The 20941-nt window shown below is 38.8% G+C and overlaps 2 protein-coding genes across 3 annotated transcripts in view; one reads left to right on the top strand and one right to left on the bottom strand.

Moving 5' to 3' along the window:
- gtf2a1l (general transcription factor IIA, 1-like) overlaps nucleotides 1-20941 on the top strand; it is a 52491-nt gene that overhangs the window by 5560 nt on the left and 25990 nt on the right. For both annotated transcript variants that reach the window (XR_016116961.1, XR_016116962.1), the window contains one exon: nucleotides 13965-14080. The gene's annotated coding sequence lies outside the window, so the exon portion shown is untranslated. The remainder of the gene's footprint in view (nucleotides 1-13964; nucleotides 14081-20941) is intronic.
- On the bottom strand, nucleotides 905-11735 carry lhcgr (luteinizing hormone/choriogonadotropin receptor). Its single transcript, XM_089012575.1, has 11 exons — nucleotides 11575-11735; nucleotides 11350-11421; nucleotides 8354-8425; nucleotides 7068-7142; nucleotides 6730-6804; nucleotides 6446-6523; nucleotides 6206-6274; nucleotides 5762-5836; nucleotides 4835-5023; nucleotides 4664-4711; nucleotides 905-2793 (listed from the first exon to the last, which is right to left on the bottom strand). Exons 1-11 carry the CDS (start codon nucleotides 11733-11735, stop codon nucleotides 1731-1733), a joined length of 1977 nt encoding a protein of 658 aa, XP_088868701.1. The 3' UTR covers nucleotides 905-1730.

The following is a 20941-nucleotide window of genomic DNA, read 5'->3' as shown; positions in this document are numbered from 1 at the left end:
GATTTATGGTTGTCATGATGACTTTCTCTAAAAAATGAGCCGGGATTTGATGCTTTAATCTTTGGAGTCTGTTGGTTCTAATCTTGCAGTTTTTTTCTTTTGAAGATTTACTATGACAAAAAAATTCCAATATGTTTATACACATAAATGGCACATTGGCGGAGCATATTGCATACAATAGGCCTCAGTTTTTATAGCAGTCCGTGTGGCAAGTGTTGGACAATGCAACACATGCCGCAGTGTGTTGAGTAAAGGTCGATGCAGTAAGTGGAGTACATCCCCTGCACATTTATTGACGTTCAGTGTGCAAAAAGAGCAGCTGAAGGCTGTCCACTAAGGAATGATTAACCTCCCCCCTTTTTTTAGTTTTTTTTCTAAACCAAAAACATTTTCTATGTAATTGCAGTACATCCTGAACAGTCTACAAACCCCTCAGGGTTCAATGAATCTGAATTTAATAAAATGATATGAGAATATATTTAACTCAGACAATTCTTCTGAAAAAAAAATAGAAATATATCACATTTAAGATATCGTTTTAGGGTAAAAGCAAGCACAAGAGTCACCAGAAAGAAATAGTGAAATACAGTACACATTTGACACAATGTCCCTTTGGAAGTATAACGCTAAAGGGTTTTGGGATTCAGTTTGTGATGTACCCTCAAAATATTGACATAAAATATCAAACTATCAATGCTTGCATGAATAACCATGGAATTAGGAATCAATGTTTTAGCGACAGAACCATCCATGGAGGACGCCTTAAATATCAGCACTATAAAGAATTCAATATTTTACTTTTTCCTATTTTATGACCAATAATTTTGTAGAAGAATTAGTTACTGCTTGTACTTTTTAAGGCCACTGGGCACGGCATGCATTTTTATGTAGCTGCTAACAGAAATGTACTAATCCAACAAGTCCACCATCTCTCATAGAAAGGATTGCATTTGGGTTCGACCATTTATACGGAGGCGGAAGTAGATGCCGAAACATGTCAGGTATTTGAAACACCTACAATACACTGTAAGTAAAGAATCTGTTTTAAATTAAAATTCGACCATTTATAGTTTAGGTATAATACAATACTGTACATTGTACATATTGCGGTATACAGTAGGACAACGTAGTACACATGCACTGATACTGTACACGCTGAAACATCTGTCCACTTAACCCTCCATCGAAAGCAGTGGTTCTTAACCTTGATTAAGAACCACCCTCAGTGTTCCATGAATCAATCGCAGGGGTTCGACAGAGCCTCTGCAATGGACATTAAGACACACCGACTCAACATGTCAATTACTGTAGTTATGACATGCACCATTGGCCATCACTGGCTGGTTTATTTTGTGCACATTTAAATGTCACTAATATGATTAAGAACCACTGATCTAGAGCAACACTGTTGATTTCGAGTGGTAGGCAAAAGGTGCACCCAAAAACTGATAACCAGCCAGCCCATTCATTCCCTCTGTAAGCTCTCAGTCAAAGAAGTACAGCTGACAGCTGAAGAAACCTTTTCATCGATCAACCAGCCCATTGCAGGACATTTTCAGTCTGTTTGTTTAAAAAATAAGTGTGCAACGGGGATTGGGGCTCTCTCCATCCCGAGCAAAGCTTTGAAGAAATGTACAGTTCAGGTGAATGATGGATTCTTCAAGTTCACGACAGATGATGTGTTTCCTTTGGTCACACACAAACTTTCAGTCAAGTAACGTGTCGAGAAGCTAAAGCATGGTTTCCCGCGGGGCATTATTTGGATGCAGATAAGTTGGGAGTTGAGGGCCTTTTGCTTTAAATGCTATAAATGTATTCCTACAATGTTGGAGCAGCAGCCATACTTCCTTCCTAAAGCCCCTAGTAAAGATGGTGTATAGGAAAGGGTTGCAGAGGGAGTTGATGGGATAAAATATGATGAGGAGAAACTTGGAGTGAGACACAGTGATGAGGGGCATGTGCAGAGTAGCGGAAATCGCAAAGAAGGAGATGGGCGCCATGCAAAGAAAGTCAGTAAAAATCAGCACAGCCATGCGCTTGGCAAGCTTTGCGTCATTATAGTGATTGGCAGGTGCCGGCTTGCGTACACTCTGGTAGATGCACACGTAGCAGAAACACACCCCGAGAAATGCGACAACGTTTAACGAGAGCACAATCAACACGTACGCCTGAGAAACCCACGTGTCGATATCCATTGGCAGACAGACGCCCACTTTACTGTAGCTGCTGACTCCCACTAAGGGCAGCAGAGCGACTACTAGGGAGAAGACCCAACCTGCAGCCATGATGGCCAGCACATGGCGCATGCCCAGCCTCTTGTTTAGATCCATGGCATTGATGATGGTGTACCAACGTTCAAAGCTGATCACAGTGAGCGTATAAACTGATAATTCACTCGAGAACATTGTCAGGAAGCCCGACATGTCGCATCCTGGCCCCGTCTGCCATTCCGTGGCGTGGTTGTAGTACTCGTGGCGAGAGTGGTAGTCCATGCGTGCTATGAGCATCAGGTAAAAGCCCATGCACAGGTCCGCTACTGCGAGGTTACATATGAGAAACCGGGAGATGGTTAACTTGCGACTGGTAAAAAGCAGGATCACCAGGACGGTGAGGTTAGCAACAATGGTAAAAAAGGCAATTATCCAGGTGGCGTTGCCCAGGATGGGACCGAGGAGGTCCTCACAAGGGTTAAAAGCATCTGACTCTGGCGTGCATTGAATGCCGGCGTGGCTGGGACAAATATGTTCCAGTTGTGGGTGATTGCTGTAGAGGTCAGTGCCTCGCCCAAAGTTTCTGGGGGAAAAAAAAAACAAGTTAAATAGCTTCCCAAATTTGATGATGTCCATTACTGTTTATGATGCAGTTTAATATGTCATATTATGGACATTAGGGTGTAATACTACTTGGTAATTTGCCCCCGAAAAATGCAAACAACATTGGTTGCAAACAAATGACGGTTCAAAAAGGCTTAAAGACTCTGCTAACACACTTATTTGGGGGTATAAAACACGGCAACATTATCAGTCATCAAACAAACTGAAAAACAAAGCTTGGAAATATTTGCGTGCCTGTTGTTTGAATCCCTATTACGTTTTACTAATTCGATACTTTTGTAAAGCTTGTTTAATTCTCTCTGGCTGTGGCTGTGTGTTTTTTCCCCGTGTGGCTCGTGAACGACTGTCCTTGCAAACCAGTTGGTGACAACGCAGTTTAACTGTTAGGACCTATTTTTCATCAAATAACCACAGGTGGAGGGATGCCCAGATGTTCTTATCCGCAGACAATAGCTAATTTCTCAAAACTCACTGTAATGATAGAGATACATTTTCAGGTTTAACGCGGATGGCTTCTTTTTCACTGCTTTCAAACCAGTGGTTCTCGTTATTTAGAATTTGGACATTGTTGATTCCAAAGAAATGTGGCTTCTTCTTGAGATGCGAATGACGGCCTGCCTCCATACCTGAAAAAGCAGCTTGCTGATTTTTTGCCAAGCGCCTGTTCTAAGGCCACTTGGTTTCTCCAACATAACAATTGGTATATGGAACAGGCATGCGGGCATGGCAGCGACCTTATCATGACGCTCTGAGGCATAAATATCAATATTGCGCCTGCGATAGAGTAACACTTTTTTGGTCATGGTAGTGTGATGTCGATGTGTGGGGCAAGGGGTGGTGGTGGTAGGATACAGTGCGGACATTAGGAGAGCGTCTCAGGACACTGTGAAAACTCACGCTGATACTAGTTCAACATGTAAAAGGCTACATCGACCAATCAGTACCTGGATTCAAACCACCAACCTCAGAATTATGAAGCAACTTCTTAAGGTTGATCAAATACATGTATAACCTCAGGAATTTAGTCTTATAAAGAATGGAGTGACCTGCCAACAGTCTTGACCCAGACCAGACTGAACACGGTTTATGCTAGGGTGACCATTGCAGTCAGATTGGCTGAAAAAACACGCTGAGGAGTAGAACACACTCCTGCAACAATGTGTGACCTGCATGAGGAGGAGGTGTCAGCAGTAATGGATGTTCTCCATCACAACCAGTGAAGCAACTGGCTGTTTGTTAAAAGAGCAAATTGTCGAATTGCCATATTGATATCTTTGGTCCTGAATGGTGGGGTGTTACTAGTGTAAAAAGAGACTTTGATAAAAGTGATTTAGCTCAACTACTAAAAAGTACAGACTGAAATTAAAATTGTATATCTTTTTTCTTTTTTTTTTTGCTGTCTTTTTGTCTAACCGTTGTTGGTAACAATGCCTGGTTGAAGTGTTTCCCTATTGCTGTTTTTTTTCATCTTCATCATGTCAATTTCTCAACCTATTTGTCTTTCTTTCAATTATGTCATCTGTGGAGGTTGGAACATGTAACATTTTTTTTCAATTACCGGTAATGACTAATGTAATTACTTTTTTGCATAAGTGGCATGCAGTCATAGGCATCAAGTTTTCTACATTTCCAACTTGAACAGACCATGTATGGATGATGACATTTTACTGTTTATAATAAGTTCTTAGGAAAAAAATACTCAATCAAGCACACATAAAAACCCCACAGTTTCAATGACAAAGTATTGCATTAGTCTGAGCCACTGGTCTTCAAAATCACATGCCTCCTGATTTGTAGTATTTTTAGCAACTTGTATTTTAAATGCTTACGTGTAGATTGATTCACAAAATGGTGTCGGATTCTTGAGAGCCTCTTGTCTGCAAATATAAAATCGGGTGTTAAGTGTCGTTACATTTGGTTTAATTTCTAACTTGTTTTTATATTTGAATGAATATTTTCAGTATTAATTCATGTTGCATGTGTAAGAACAGATTTTTTACCTGCGTTTGCTGTACCACAAGTGGAAAGCACAGCACTGACTTCCATACGTCAGCTCGGCCACCCCCAGTTCAGCCAGACTGTCTAATGGAGGAAGGCGCTTCAGAGCAAAAGCAGATTTGGCTTTCAGGCGCTTTACCTGCTCCAACCCTTTTCGGGGGAGGGAGGTCAAAGCTGTGGAGGACACATCCCTGAATCACACGCAGACACATACACATGGTGAACTTGTTACCCTAACTATAGCTGTGATTACACAAGGGCAAGCAGAAACTCTCCTCAGATTGACATTGGACGGTGTCTGCGGTAGACGATACATACTCTTGGTCACTTTTAGAGGAATATGTTATTCCTTAGCATTGTACTCGTGTATTGATATGAGCAGCATGGTGGGTGGTTGGTTAGTCCATAGGCCACACAATGCAGAGGTGAAGAGTTTAATTCTGGCTCCATTTAATGTGGGGTTTCTCCGGGTACTCTTGTTTCTTCCCACTTTCCAAAATCATGCATGGCAATGCTCTACCTGTGGTACTAATTTCTGTTGCTTCATATTAGCTGATAAATAGTAGCACTGAATGCTAACAGTTCAATGGCAGCTGTTAAATACTGTAGTTGCTTTTAAATGTGTGTAATTTATCAAGCTATTAGTGTCAGCTGTAAAATTGTGGCTTGACCTTGTGTTTTAGCTATTTTTTTTTTCATTTCTAACTTTTTTTTTAAATTCATAACTTGCATGTCATTGGCTACAGAACCAAAACAATAGGCTGAGATGACATGTTCTCTGCGGCTTTATGGTAGCCATCCTGATTGTATTTGAGCAGTCAGTCGTTTGTTCAATGCCTAATTCAAAAGGTGATTGGCCACTTCACCAAAAAGACTGAATTAAATACAAAAACTGGCTACTTTTAAATATTTACTTATTTTAAACTCACAGATAAAGCGGTCCCTCAGCTCCTTCAAAAGCATCCTCTGGAATGTTGCACAGATCTCTGTTGTGTCTTAAATCACTGCAACAAAAAAATAGCTCGATAAATTAACCAACAAAAAAGCAAAATGTGCTAGTTGTTGAGTCACACATTTCGCCCACTGAGATGATTTGTGATTCAACTTTTGTGTGTACAGCAAACATTCCGAGTTGACTAAAGCATTAACTGTGTCTACCCACTGATATTGACCAGTGTGCGGAAGGGCAAGAAAACCGAGGGACATTCTTTCCTTTTGTCTTGTACACTTTCTATTTTGTGATTAGAAAAATAAAGCTATTAAAATTATGCTGATATAATACTCTTCTCACAGGAAAATATTACATCAGCCTTTTCTTAATTACTTTTAAGCCGTTATTCCAATAAAAAAGGATCACCAAGGGAAGCACTTACAGTGTTCTGATAAAGGTTCCGTTGAATGCGTGTGGGCAGATTTCCTTGAAACCACTACCGATCAGACTTCTGTCAAGGTCAAAATTTACTGTCAACAAATTCACTGGTCAAGGTCGAGGGAATGAATAGCCACTTGCATTTGCACGTTGGAGAGGCAAAAAAAAAAAGTATTCGTGAAACAATTGCTGCACCATGTTTTGGTAACATAGTGTACAAAGACAAATTTTAGCATTTACTCACATGTCACTGGCCGTTTTTGTCATACCGTTGAAGGAATTGGCGGGGATATTTTCGATGGCCATGTTTGCTTGCATTTTTCTGGAAAATAACATCAAACCAGAAGCTTTTGCTAATTGGTCAGATAAAATGGTGCTAATACAGTTCAAGGAAATGTGAATCAAAAGCTCGGTTTTTGTTGATGTTAGGGGCAATGCGACATTTGGTGCTAAAGTAGGCCTAAAAAAAACAACAACAGGAAAATGATACTGACAACCACTCTATTATTTTTGAATTGGATTACTTACAGGCTAAATGGGAAAGCCAAGGAGGATATGGTGGATAGGTCCGGGAAATGCTTCACCCCAGTGCCAAAGATGCATCTGAAACATGTTACAGTATTTACATTATGACATTATGGTATTACCATTAAATGACCTACTTTGGCTGAGCAGTACAGTCAATACATATTTGTGTTTATCTCACCGTTGCCATCATCACCTATTATCTCACAAGAAATCACTTTAATGCTTTAATTTCCGGTGCTTTTTAAACATAATATCTTTAAATGTACGTTAGTACTCTGAGCGTTACGTTTGAACAAAGTAATCCTAAAATAAAATTAGCCTCAAATGGAAATACTTACAAATAATTCAAATTAGGCAGGTCAGTGAATGCACCCTTTTCGATTGTCCTCAGATTTTTCAGGTTTTTAATTGTGCTGTAGAAAGAAGACAAGGGAGAAAGAGAGAAAACATGAATCAGTATTATTAGTTGTGCAATTTCACAATGGCCAAACTGTATGTAAATAAAATTCAATCACAAAAGCGATTAAAAAATGGTACATAGTACATTTGTATATTAGCAAGCTATATTCTGTGACAAAGCCGTCGTGAGTGACCTGTTAAAACCATCATGCAGCAAATTGCCATTTCCTATGAGACACTCCTTGCACATTATGTACAAATGTCAGTTATAATGATTCGGGCGCACATTCTTTTTCAATAGCACGACAATGCATGTTCACCTTTTTTAATTGCCACTCTCTGTCAAATGCCTTGGTAATATTAAAAATAAAAAAAACAAACCACATGCATTCTTTGGGGAGAATGTTTGCATCCTACTACAGCTGAAGCGTGATCAGTTATGTACACTTCCCTTCAGAATAATTGGGACAGTAAAGCCATTTTTCTTGAAGTCTTGATGTGAATGAGACAAAGGAACAACATTTCAGTTTTATACTTAGATGCAACATGGACACCAATTGCATCCAGTTACTCTGTGGGGAAGATCGGCTGAGGGGCGTCTTGCCCCCTCGTCCCGACTTTTTTTTTTGTGTTCAATTAATAGGATACTTGGGATGAAGCGTTCTCATAGAAGATTGAGTCATCCCAGGAAATAGTTTTATGATATTTTAATATTTGAAGAATGTGGTAAATGTCACGCATTTGTTCTGGAGCATGGGCAATCTCTATTTTTCTATTGTTTTTTTTATTGATTTATCCATTTAAAGTACATTAGACTAGGTACACTTTGTCCAAAATTGTCATCGTTTCCACATTCTAAATAGCTTTGTGCAATGTTTGTGCAATGCCTCTGCTAGTTGTTTTTATATTTCGTATTGAAAAATTACTTGAATTTTTTAATCTGGAAAAAAAGGCCAAGTTCAACCAAAACATTGCGTCTTCTAACGTTGTGCCAGATTCTGAAGTAAATATCTGCATATAAAAGATGAAATGATAATCATTTGTCTCATATCAACATTTTGATATCAGGCCAAAATGTTTTCTGTTTACATTGGAGTTGGCCTCAATACGCCAGTGCATTTTGAGGGAGCTGTAATTAATGAATTACATTTGTGCAACTGAAATAGTAAATGCAGGAAATACTGGAATAAATTAGTTTCCACATAAATTCTTTGTTAATACATACATTTCTCTCAAGCCATGGATGGATAGGAAGGCGTGTGTCTGTATCCTGGTTGCAGTGCTGTAGTAAATCAAACTGTGGTGTGCACACACACATTGACTTTAGCTTTCGACAAAGATGGCGACAGACTAAAAATAAATAATAATGACGCATCTACAGATTGAAGTATGAAAAACAAGAATGTCCATCAACAAATCATACAAAATATATTTTTGAATATAAGTACAAATGCATAAAACTACTTCAGGTGTGCTTTGCCAGAATTTACTGACTTAAAGCCATTTTTAAAACCATAACATTTCCAACATCAGTATTATTCTTCAGCGGCACAAACAGCGTTTAACCTTTTTTTTTGTGAGTCAATCTTGTACTATATGGATATTCAAGGGAGTCAATATCGATATAACCGGCTATCGATAGACCCTGTTTGCATGTAATTTTCTCTGTGCGTGCATAGAAATAGCATCGATATAACCGGGACTATCGATATATCCGATATCGATATAACGAGACTTTACTGTATATGGATGCAATTAGGCCAAGGGCCACCACCATTAACAAGAACATCAAGTCGCCTTAATCGATTCTCGGCCCTTTTCTAAAACCAGCCATAGAGAGTTTCATTTTTCTTGATATGCTACCCTGCCATTGCGGAAGAAGATCGAGGGACGGATTGGTGGATGCATGTGCTGAGAACAAAAGTATTAATTCCCAAGTGTCTTGTAGCCTGTCGCATTATTCGGTAACCTTGACGCAGTTTTCAAGAAGCTTGGTGACATTGATCTAGGCCAAGAAGACTAAATGAAAGTGTTTAAGAGTAACGTCTCAACAAAGACACTGAAAGGTAAACATAGGCTTCTGGATTTGGCCCTGGGTGTTTTGTTTTCTGATAGACTTATAACTGACCTCTTTACTCTTGACACTTCCTGTGTTTTTTTCCTGTGTTCCTCCTCTTCAACAGCAAAGTGACCATGAAATCTCATTATTTTCAAACTTTCCTCCCTTGCTTGATTGTACCAAATGCCACACTAACATTTGCCACATTCAAAGTAAGCTTTTCCACCCATGACCGAACCCTTCTTATTTTATCTCATAGGAGTTAAAAATTATCATTGATAGAGAATAAGAAGTTATCATGTTTAAAAGTTTCATGCTGTTGTATCCTTCGTCAACACTTCTGACTCAATACACAAGTGTGGCACGGGCAACCTGGGGTCAATCGGGTCAACGGACACAGCAATGTAAACGGCCAGCCTCACAGGGTCATTTAAGACCTGGGGAAGTCTTTTATCACAGGGGTAATTTAGGACTTCTAACTCCTTTTCACACAGAGGGTTTTAGCCAGGATACAAACTTATCAGTTCATGGGAAATACAATGTTTTATTGTTTACATATGTTGTTGCTCAGACGTCCAGAGGTGTGGTATGCTAATTAAGAAAACTATGTTTTACTAATGTATCACTTTAATTTGCATGTATTCTTAATAAATAGCTTGACAGAGGGGCACAGAATTCAGACGTATGTCATAGATGACTGCGTTTCCTGCCGGCAGTAGGGACAATCTTTCTGGTTCCGAGTCTCTATCCACAGTGTCTGACTGTCATATCTCTGACACATATACACATTTATAGCATGTAAATTACTTTTGAGTTTTCATTTTGATGTTAAGGTCGCTTTAAAGGGAAGAGATTGTCATACTGATCACCATAACAGCACGGACATTTCTTGGCATGCTAATGTTACTCTTAATTTGTGTGTAGTAGACTCGAATAAAAATGAACGTTTTTCCTCAAGGCTGTAATTTTGCAGCATCGGGAAACTACTGGCAAACATTTCACATGAGATTCTATTTTCTCGGATTTGAATATGGTGAACCAGTTCTTGAGTGACTAAGTAGTTTAATTATAGCAGGCTTATAAAGCTCATCCCTGGAGAGTAGAGCGACGTTTTCACCACAACCAAACATTACATCTGCTTCTCTAACTGGAAGAGAAAGGCTAACTAAAGTGTTAACACTGGAAAGCACAAAACGATGTTGACTATGGATATTGCTGCAAGCACACTATACATTCATTTTATGACAGATACACCATTTATTACAAGATAAATATGTGATATTTGAACTGATTTGTACATAATTTATCATTTAAATCAGATTTTAAATAAACCTCAAGATTGACTGTCTACAAGCTCACAGTGTAACCCTCCTCTCACACAAAGTCAGCTTTGATATATAACAGCAGACCTGCAAACGTCGCCACAATGTGATACTGCAAATGGATCAATGCTATATGCCCTGGCTACAGTATATAAACCTGTACAATTGTACCGAAGGGGTGATGCTCCTTTACAAAGCAGCATCACATCATGACAGTCCATTTAATGTTTGGCATTTGCTGGCTGACAACAGTCACCCATTACATCTCTGAGTTTGAAAACTTACATATCATGTCCCTGTGAGGGAGCAGAACATATTTTTTTACAGTTGAAACAAATATAGTTGTTCAAGTGCTGTGAATGGAGCATGCTTATTTTTATGGGTATGGCTGGCAGTGATTTAAAATAGTATATCAAGAACTTTTAAGCAGTGTTTTAGCCACAAAATTCTAATAGCTAAAAGTTATGTACTGTGTTGTGCTACCTGAGTTTGTTGCCAAAGAGTGCGCTATTGGACAGAGACTTCAATATTAATGAAAATCCAGATTAATACATTGTCAAGTGGATTCATTTTTGATCGGAGTAAAACAAAAACGTTTAATCCAAACTATCGAGAAACTGCATTCACAAACAAAATTACCATGTACACTATGTTAATGTAAGGAGAAAAAGGATATTCCTGACACATATTCATTACATGTTTACCCAATTACTTGTTTTCCCGTGTCTGGAGCAACCTTTGTTATTACCAAATGCATTCATTTTTATATAAATATCAGTACTCCTCTGCTTGACTTAACCGAAGAAGTTCGATTTAAATATTTGGCATGCAAGAACTTACATTGCTTTAATGTTGAATAGTTCTTTAAAGGCGTGGGTTGGAACTTCTTTGAGATCCAGGTGTTTGAGAACTCTGTTAAATATGTAAGAATGGAAATTGTTTAGTCCAAAGATTCTTATTTGTTTTGTGCATTGGAAGCATTGCAATTGAATGGGTCAGAAATGACAGCAAAAAAAGATCAAGAAAACTCAGAGAAGAGGAGAATGTATACACAGAGATACTTACATGGATGTAGTTTCATTCTCGGAAGTCATCTGTGTGTCCTTGCTGCATTGAAATTTGGAGGCCGTGCAGTGGCAGATTTGTGGACACTTGAACGCCTCATAGGAGGTTACACAGTGGATGCCGGACAATACAACCACAAACAAGATCACCTGTGGGGCCATATGGGAAATCAAGAGTTAAAGCAAACGTGTTTATAATTTACAAAAAAAAAGCAGCTGTTATTCCTCATCAGTGTTAGCAGTGGTCTTGCCTTCATGTACTCACGTGAATGTGACTTGCCTGCCTGCCTGGAGGAGTTGCCTAAAACGTGAAGTACTTGTGACGCTGAGTGGGTGGGGATCATGATAACTCTTATAATGTTTCTTTGTGACATTTCAATGACATGCGAGCAAATACAGTTTAAAAGCTTTTAATATTACAATTGGTTTGCCTGCATGAAGCTCTGAATTATCAAGAAAAGGTCATTCAAGACACACGTACACTTTTTTAGATATTTTTTTTAACTAATTGAAAATGTTAAGTTCAAGATGACTTTTGAATGACCTAGTCAGCGGGGGTGAAAAGATGACACCCAAGCAGGGTGCTTTAGTTGTCTCTTCCACTTGAAAACCTCTTAAAAGGATGGCAAGTTGACCTGGGGATAATGGATGGAGACGTAAGAAATTCAACAAAGCCCGTGTGCCATATAATCACTGTACTTTGACAATGATGCACATCAGGAGAAAAAATAAGAACATTGAAAATTACTTGACAAATACATGTTGTAGCATTAATTTGAGCGGCATGGTCCGCTGCCGGTTAGCACATCTGCCTCACAGTGCAGAGATGCAGGGTGTGGATTAGCCTATCAGAAAGTGAATGGGTGCTATAAAGTTGTAACATGAAAGAGTAAAATTTATACTTAGATTTTGTAAAACATACCTGTCAACCTGTACACACATATATATATATATATATATATCTCATCTCATCTCATTTTCCGTACCGCTTATTCATCATTAGGGTCGCGGGGGTTGCTGGAGCCTATCTCAGCTGTCTTCGGGCACGAGGCGGGGGACACCCTGAATTGGTTGCCAGCCAATCGCAGGGCACACAAAGACATACAACAGTCACTCTCACACTCATACCTAGGGACAATTTGGAGTGGTCAATCTGCCTGCCATGCATGTTTTTGGAGTGTGGGAGGAAACCGGAGGACCCGGAGAAAACCCACGCGGGTCCGGGGAGAACATGCAAACTCCACACAGGGAGGCTCGACCGGGACGCGAACCGGCGACCTCTGCACTGTGAAGCCGGTGTGCTAACCACTCGACTACCGGGCCGCCTATCTATCTATCTATCTATCTATCTATCTATCTATCTATCTATCTATCTATCTATCTATCTATCTATCTATCTATCTATCTATCTATCTATCTATCTATCTATCTATCTATCTATGTATCTATGTATGTATGTATGTATGTATGTATGTGTGTGTATATATATATATATATATATATATATATATATATATATATATATATATATATATATATATACAGTAAAGTCTCGTTATATCGATATTCAAGGAAGTCCGAGAAAATATCGGGGACTATCGATATATCCCACCCTGTTTACATGTATATAACCGGGACTATCGATATATCCGATATCGATATAATGAGACTTTACTGTGTATATATATATATATATATATATATATATATATATATATATATATATATATATATATATATATATATATATATATATATATATATATATATATATATATATATCAGAATACCTTTATTCGTCCCACAATGGGGAAATTTGCAGTCCACAGCAGCAATTGAAAAGGGATGGGGTAGGGGTGGGGGTGAAAGGATAGAAAACAAGATATTCTAAGCATAACAAAATAAACACAACCGTGTCAACCGTATACTGTGCAGATGTAAATGTGCAAAACCGTTCCCTAAGAAAAACTGTACATAGTGCAGAATCAAGAAATGCATTTTGATATATTGCAACAACCCATATTTACAGTGTCCAGTTTTATATATATATATACACTAACGAGAACAAGTCATCTTAAAAATATGGTTTTAGGATAGAATGCAAAATCAATCGCAAGGGCTTAAGTTTAGAATGTATTGATTTTATTTTTTTTCTGTCATCAAGGCACTGCTGGATTCTCAGAGCAAGAAGCCACAAATTATCTCACCACAACTCTTGCTTCTTTCGCACACTGAACAAAGCAAATATTGTGATTGGTTGTCCGATTGTCTGTGATTGATTGTTTTAAGTACTCTACATGTTTTGTGACCCATGTCCAATCCACATGTAATTTCATCCAGTAAAAAGGGCGCCACTGTGAATTTGTCTCATTATTTTTTTCCTCTTTTCAGCGAGGCCCTTCACCCTCACACCAATTGTGACCAATAGAGGCCTGTCAAGAAACCATGTCATGTCCTTTCGCTTCACAGAGATGCTGGTGAATTGTTTTCTACTCAACTAATAGCTGGTAGGTGTGATCTCTTCTCTCCATACACACTCACCATTGGCAATTCATTGCTGAATGCTATCAGAAGTTCGATTTTTGTAGTTTTTTGGGTGGTACAGGTTTTTCGCTTATCTCTGAATGAGGGTTATTGACCTGGTGACAGCCTTTTGCCCTGATAAGATCTGACACCTTTTTTTATGTGCAAAGCAAGAGAAGAAGAGGAACACGAACAATGTACCTGTAATGATACGACACAAACTTGCAGAAAACCAGAGAATATAAAACAACACAAACATCCCTGATAAGAATTAGACTTGAGAAGCCCTGCAGTCATTACTGAAAGTGGTGGAAGAAGCAATTTCCTGTCACGTCCTGTTTTTTTACAATTTTCAGTGAAAGGATCGCTTTCTGGCAGCGGGGATCTTGAGAGCAGATACACATCAGTAAGGCATTCGCAGTAACTCGCAATAGGTGTGTTGTTTGAGTTTTGGTGTTTTATTGCTCATTGAATTTGACCTGAGCATCAAATCACAAAATGCAAACCCGTGCTGGAACTTGAAAACTCTTAAGAGGCTACTTGAAATGTGGCAGTATACTTATCGGAAAAAAAACCCTATACAAAACGCAACTTGAAGCATAAGTGTCCAGTGGTAGTTCTTCATAATGGATGGGAAAGTATTATGCTGTTTTCCCAAAAAACTCATGCATCCATCTATTTATGGACCTTGTTTTATGTATAGGTTCCAAATTAGAATCACGGAATTAAATATGAACAAGGGGTTTTGCTAATTTTTATCAAACCGTCAACTCATTTGACCCGCTTGAGGTCTTAATACTACTTAAAATAAACAGCATCGGAGCTAGGAAGTGTCAATCATGACTGAACAGCAGCCAAGATAGTTGGGGCAAATATAGCGGCGACATGGATGCACTGCATGTCAAACACAAACTGTTATCAGATGATCTCTCTTTACCACAAATGTGAATAATGGAGATACGATTTGATTTTTTTTTTAGGATATTCATGTTGTTTTAAAAACCGAGTGTGCGTTCTGTCTTGGCTTAAACACAGCAATAACTCTTGATAGCTTATCAGATCAGGAATTCAAAAGTCCTTGGGCATTGTTAGGAGAATTAACACGTTCACCACCACACAAAAATGATTGTTGAATACTTTGAAGCAAATACATAATCAACATGTCAAAATTTTGACATGTTATCATTTTTTTGGACCTGTTAACCCGTATTAGCTGTGATGGCTACGTTGTAACATCAGCAGGTGTCAGAGATAATTTTGTTTGCTACGCCATTCTTTCTGGAGCGCGAGCCTTCACCTTCCTTGTACGATGCATGTCTGCAAGTGTTTGTTTTTGTTTTGGTTGTCTGCTCGCAGTCTGTCAACCCTCGTGTCTGGTGACTGCAAGCACGACATCACCCAGTTTTCACTCTTAAAGTACAAAACTTTTCTTGGTCCTCAACATCAAACCATCAATTTCCCATTGGCTTGCAGGATAGGCATGAGCGGGGGTGTCTTTGTTTGTGTCTGTATTTCTGTCTTTGTCCACATTTTTCAATGTATATCTTTGCGTGAAAGTGAAGGACACTTGGTATATCAGTGTGGCTAAATGCACGGTTGTCCAGAATCCTGATGATAAAAATTTGGTCGTCTGTTGAAGACACAATCTGTGTGGGAGGTCTCAGGACAGCACTACATCATCCAGACATGCGAAGGACAATATGAGTTTTGGAGGTATTTAGCACCTCGTCCGGCAAGAACCTCTGAACGTCATATGATCTTTTTCTCCTTGTATGGCAATTTACTTTTAATTTTCATCCAGGTGGTCTTTTCCATTCATCCTCTTTTCCACAATTTTATACATGTACATCATAAGGCAACAAGAGCATAGTTTGTGAGGACTTTGCAAGGGTTGAAATCATGCAATCAGAACACTTGGAAATTGAGCCAGTTTGTTAGGAGATGATAGTCCTGACAAGTGTTGACATCCATTGAGGGGTGAAAACACTGCGATGGTGTCTGGGCAGCATTCAAGGGTGGTGGTACTGCATGTCATGTCTGTTGCGCCACAATCCAAATGTCAATCAAAAGAAAGATAACAGGATATTGGCAGTGCATTGTGAGAGATATAAAATCCAAATACCACCACAATACATAATGAAACATTTATTTGAGAAGACAGAACCAAGTTAGTGTGTCATGCAAACGTTCTTTTAGCATTCAAATTCAAGCAAGCCACTCTACATTGGTGGATATTTATTTATTTATTTGTTTTTGTTGTTGTCGATGGACGAGTGGTGTTCCGATACAAAAGTGGACATTAAATTGTAAACCAGAGTAGATTGATGCACAAATAAGGATAGATTACACCTCTTCTGCTGCAGTCATCCATCAAGTTGATGCTCTAATTATGTTGCAAAAGAGTAAGAGAGTCATAAAGTACTCATTATTTAGTAAAGTGCAAGTAGAAAACTACGATAGGATTCTGCACACCAAATCAGAGGCTTTTATGGGCTTAGGGTAAATATGATGGATGATGGTTTTTAGTATTTTTTTTTTCAAACCTCTAACCATTACCACCGAAAAGACCAAACACGGCCGACTTACAAATTGGCATAAAAACTAATCTCATAAGAGCAGGAATACCATTCATAGTTCTACTTTTTTCAGATAGCTAAAATATTGCCTGACAACATTTGGGGTCGGCTCCAGCATACCCACAACCCGAGCGTTATTCGTCCCACAATGGGGACATTTTTTTAGTTTTTGTTTCATGAAAATTTTACTCTTAATATGTAAGAGTAAATTTTATTCAGTTTAGTCTGGAACCAAATTGAGTAATATATTCCCGAAACTGATTGTGTAATTTTGAATGGTGTTGAAAGCTTGTTTTGGTATTGCTGGAAAAGCAGGACTTTTTCCCAGTTTTTTTTCTTCTCCCGACTCTGTTTGTGTGTTTGCGTCCCTTTGACTTATTTTGCAGTGTCAGTGATGCAGACGACAGCATTCTGTTGAATACTGCAGATGCGGAAGCGCTGATAGTTCCCGGAAGTTTGCTTCTGATTTGGTGGTCGAATGACTTCTCTGCTATGTGTTCTATGACTCAGTGGCAACGATAGACCATAAGGAAGAGTCAAAACATGTTAGATGACAGGTTTTTTTCTGCCTTACAAAGTGTTTTGCTTTGTCCATTAACCTCACCTTTTGCTGGAGGCCAAAATGGTATGAGTCTATAGAGCAAGGGTGTCAAACTTATTTTTTTTTAATGCCGTGGGCCACATTGTAGTTACGGTTTCGTCTCGGGGGTTGTTATGAATTTGGGGAGGCCATTAGAATGTTTAATCCCATATTGAGCGCACAACAAATTAATAAATAACTAGTTTTAAAATTTACAGTAAAAACAATGACTGTTATTGTGGTTTACATGGGACATTTGAAATTTTGGTTCGGACTTTAGCAAGCATCATGGAATTTCACGAGTTTGATTTGCTTTCGCGGGCCAAAATAAAAAAAAATGCAGCAGCCCCGATTTGGTCCCTGGGCCTCAACTTTGAAACCTGCGCCCGAGAGTGTAATTGCATTCACTTGGAGATACATTAAAATCTCATGTGTAATAAAAGAGTGCTGTTGTAGGTTACTATGATCTCGGGAACACCATAAATTCCAATTTCATTGTGGGACTATTAAAGGCTTTCTGATTCAATCATTTTATTTTGTTGACAAAAGTGGGACATTAACACTCACCCATCTGGAGTTTCACTCAGCGGCATTAGGAGGTCTCCTCAGGGGAATGCTCACTCGTGTCAATTGGTGGTTTGTGCCATATTTTAGGTGGGAGTTCCATTTTTTTTTAATTGGAACCTGCATGCTGCTTCTCAATTGATACAGGGCTGCCACATTTTTGTTCTCGGGCCCTGTTTTGTTTTGACTATTTCCTGGTGTCCTTCGTGAGCTAGCATCAGCATCCTGTGTCGTCCTGCTGAGAGGAATAACAATCCGGGTCCCTCCAAACACCATTATTCTCGTGGAGGAGAGTTCATTTCAACACCCTGATAAGCAGTCTCACATTTACTCCAGTCACCTGGTTTGATACAGCTCATTAAAGTCGTTAAAGTAAGCTGTTCCGCTGATAGATCTACCACATGGGATACAGAGAATGTACAGGGTACTGCATTCACAAAGTACAAAAACCAGGTCCACCATGGTACCAACGGACACCATTTTTTTTGTTTCCTAACTTACATCAGAAAAAAACTTTTTATAGCATCTGAAATACCCAAAACATGCAGGCCGATATTTTTAGTCAAATGAAAAACACCAATAAAAATGACTTAAAGTCTCCCAAAACTACTTCAAAATGATCTGAGAAAGTTTCAGTTTCAGAAGGTCCCTCCCCCTTGTTCGTGATGTCACGCCAAGACGTCTTGCCTTGCTCGAGAATCAAAACAATGGCTTCAGATTCGGAAAAGATGCTTTGTTGTTACTCATCCAGTTATGAATATGATTCAAATAGTTCTGAAGAGGAAAACAAATGTTTGCAATCGATTCAAGAAGCGTCATTTTGAGGCATCTGGATGAAATGTCGCGTCCCAGAAAATGCACAAGATGGCGCCAAAGCTCTGTTGGAAATGGGCTGATTTGTCTGCTGGGAATTTGTGTCAACTAAAATCAAATCGTAGTCTTGATGCAACACACAACGATTTACCATCGCGTTATGTGTTTTCCGTTTAATTTCGCCATCAACACGGATCAACACGAAGTTTTCAGACCAAACAAAGTACCCAAAATGCATGGTGTGTCGCTTTCTCGGTCAGGGGCGTTCCCTCCGTGACGTGAGGTCAGGAATCGTCACCAACTCAAAAACAAGACTTCCTGAATATTCAGCGCGAGTCTTAAAATGTAAAATATAGCTATATGCGGTGGCATCTTTTTAAAATACGCTCAGTAGAAATCATTTGAAGTGATTTTACAAATTATGGACACAACTTGTCCGGAGACGTCGGTGGTCCTTTGAAGTGATACCGTATGCCTGCAGATGTAAAAGGCATCTTTTGATTCTTGCTGCTGGCTCAGATTTTACTCAGTACATGGTTTCAATTGTTTGTTACCATCACTAAATATTTTCCTGAGAGAAATGATCCATTTTTTTCCAAAGCTCGCAAAATTCTGAGGGCTTTTTTTCATTTTAATAGCAAAATTCCACATGGAGACTGTGTTGTGTTTTCCATCACTTGGTTTTGATTTCAATATTGCTCCTAGTTCCACTGGTCTCGTGTCTGCAACCACGAGTGCCTCTTCATCTGGGTTGAACTACGACCTCCACAGATCCAACTTTGAAAATATTTCCGATCCAACTTTGACTAAAAGCGAAACCCAAGTTGTTCATCCGCTCATTTTTTCAATTGTAATAATTCCACAACAACCATGAATGTGGTTTTCTCACACTCAAAGTACGGTCTGCTTAGAGTATGTAAACCACCACTTGGTATGTATTTTTCAGCTGAAAAAAAAAATATTTTTATTGATTGGTTTCATAATATTGCCTATTTTTATTATCCCGAGATTTTTCTCTTGGTTCTTGGTTACGAAAGACAGACAGTGTTTCCTGGTCTTTGGCAACAACAATACTCTTTTCTTTATTACTGAAAACAATTAACTCTGCTTTAGCAAAGTTAATGTTGCTTCATCAAGTTATTTATTTGCTCCAGACATTGACACAATCCATTAAATGAACCAATATCATTTGGGGACATTGTGATAGCCAATACATGTATTGGCTATCACAATTCTGAACAATTAGACCGAAAGCCGAGATACACAGAGCTATCAGAAGGAGATTCAAGATTGACGTTTTCATGTTTATTATGTTTGTTGAAGACATTATAAGTGTCTTGCATGGTGGGTCAGAGAGGACAGTAATTTCATCTGTGCTGTATGTCATACATATTAGCATATTTGACAATAAAGCTGACTTTGACTTTAAGGTACCCCACATGTCAAGGCCAATCGTCCCAAGTTGTGATTGTGAATGTTTGTACGTAAATGTGTACCAATTGATTGGCTGTCAACCGGTTCAGGTTGTCACCTACTGCCCAACGACAGCTGGGATGGACTCCACCAAATCAGGGACACCTGTGAGGATACACGGATCATATGACGGATTGATGGATGGAATGAATAATGCTCTAGAAGACTGTCAGTGTTTAATACTATGTAATTTCGGACTTTAATAGGTACTGTTTGTATACTCTGATGAGGTAGGAATGTGAGTGCAATTTATTTTCTCAGCAATCTTGATGATATTATAGTTGGATGTGTACGCAGTTAACATCTAAACCAAAAATACATACATTTTGATTTTTTTTTTACTTCAAGACGGTGCCGCCAGAGTGGCTGCCTTCAGAGCAGCTCCTGTATTTTGCTTTTTGCTGCTGTGAAATGTTAATTTCTCCACTGTGAGACCAAAAAGGCTCATGTAATCTAATCTAAAAAATGTATTAGGCACATCTTAACTCTTTATTTTTGAATGTAGGAATTGTTTGGTTTTGATGTTTTTCAAAGGAGACCCTATGTTTTTTTAGCATTTACAGTACATATGGAAAGTACACTTTTAAGTAAAAAGGCAAGGGCTTGCTTGAATGTGAACTCATTTGACATTTCATGCTTCCATATCCTGAACTAACACAAGTTCTGCATTTGTAATTCCAATATTGGATGAGGATTCACCTCAGCATCAAAAACAGATATTTCAAAAAAGTCTCACATCAGTTTTCAAAGCGGGTAACTCACAGCACCCTCTAGTCCACACGGGAGTGTGAAAGTGCTGCAATCAATCTGGATTTGCTAAGATGTGGAGATGAGTGATG

The sequence above is a fragment of the Hippocampus bargibanti genome, linkage group LG13, assembly GCF_051943395.1.
Source record: "Hippocampus bargibanti isolate YZ-2025 linkage group LG13, ASM5194339v1, whole genome shotgun sequence".
Classification (NCBI taxonomy): Eukaryota; Metazoa; Chordata; class Actinopteri; order Syngnathiformes; family Syngnathidae; genus Hippocampus; species Hippocampus bargibanti.
The sequence above is the reverse complement of the archived record's forward strand: the minus strand, read 5'-3'. Positions and strand labels throughout refer to the sequence as shown.

Bases quoted from the DNA above. Each gene is read 5' to 3' on its own strand.
- lhcgr (XM_089012575.1), bottom strand. From the start codon at position 11,735: ATGGCCCCACAGGTGATCTTGTTTGTGGTTGTATTGTCCGGCATCCAC. The intron at 8,426-11,349 runs GTAAGTTCTTGC...TGCACACCACAG, and splicing joins CTATTCAACATTAAAGCAAT to TTTGATTTACTACAGCACTG. The intron at 6,275-6,445 runs GTGAGTAAATGC...TGACCTTGACAG, and splicing joins ACAAAAACGGCCAGTGACAT to AAGTCTGATCGGTAGTGGTT.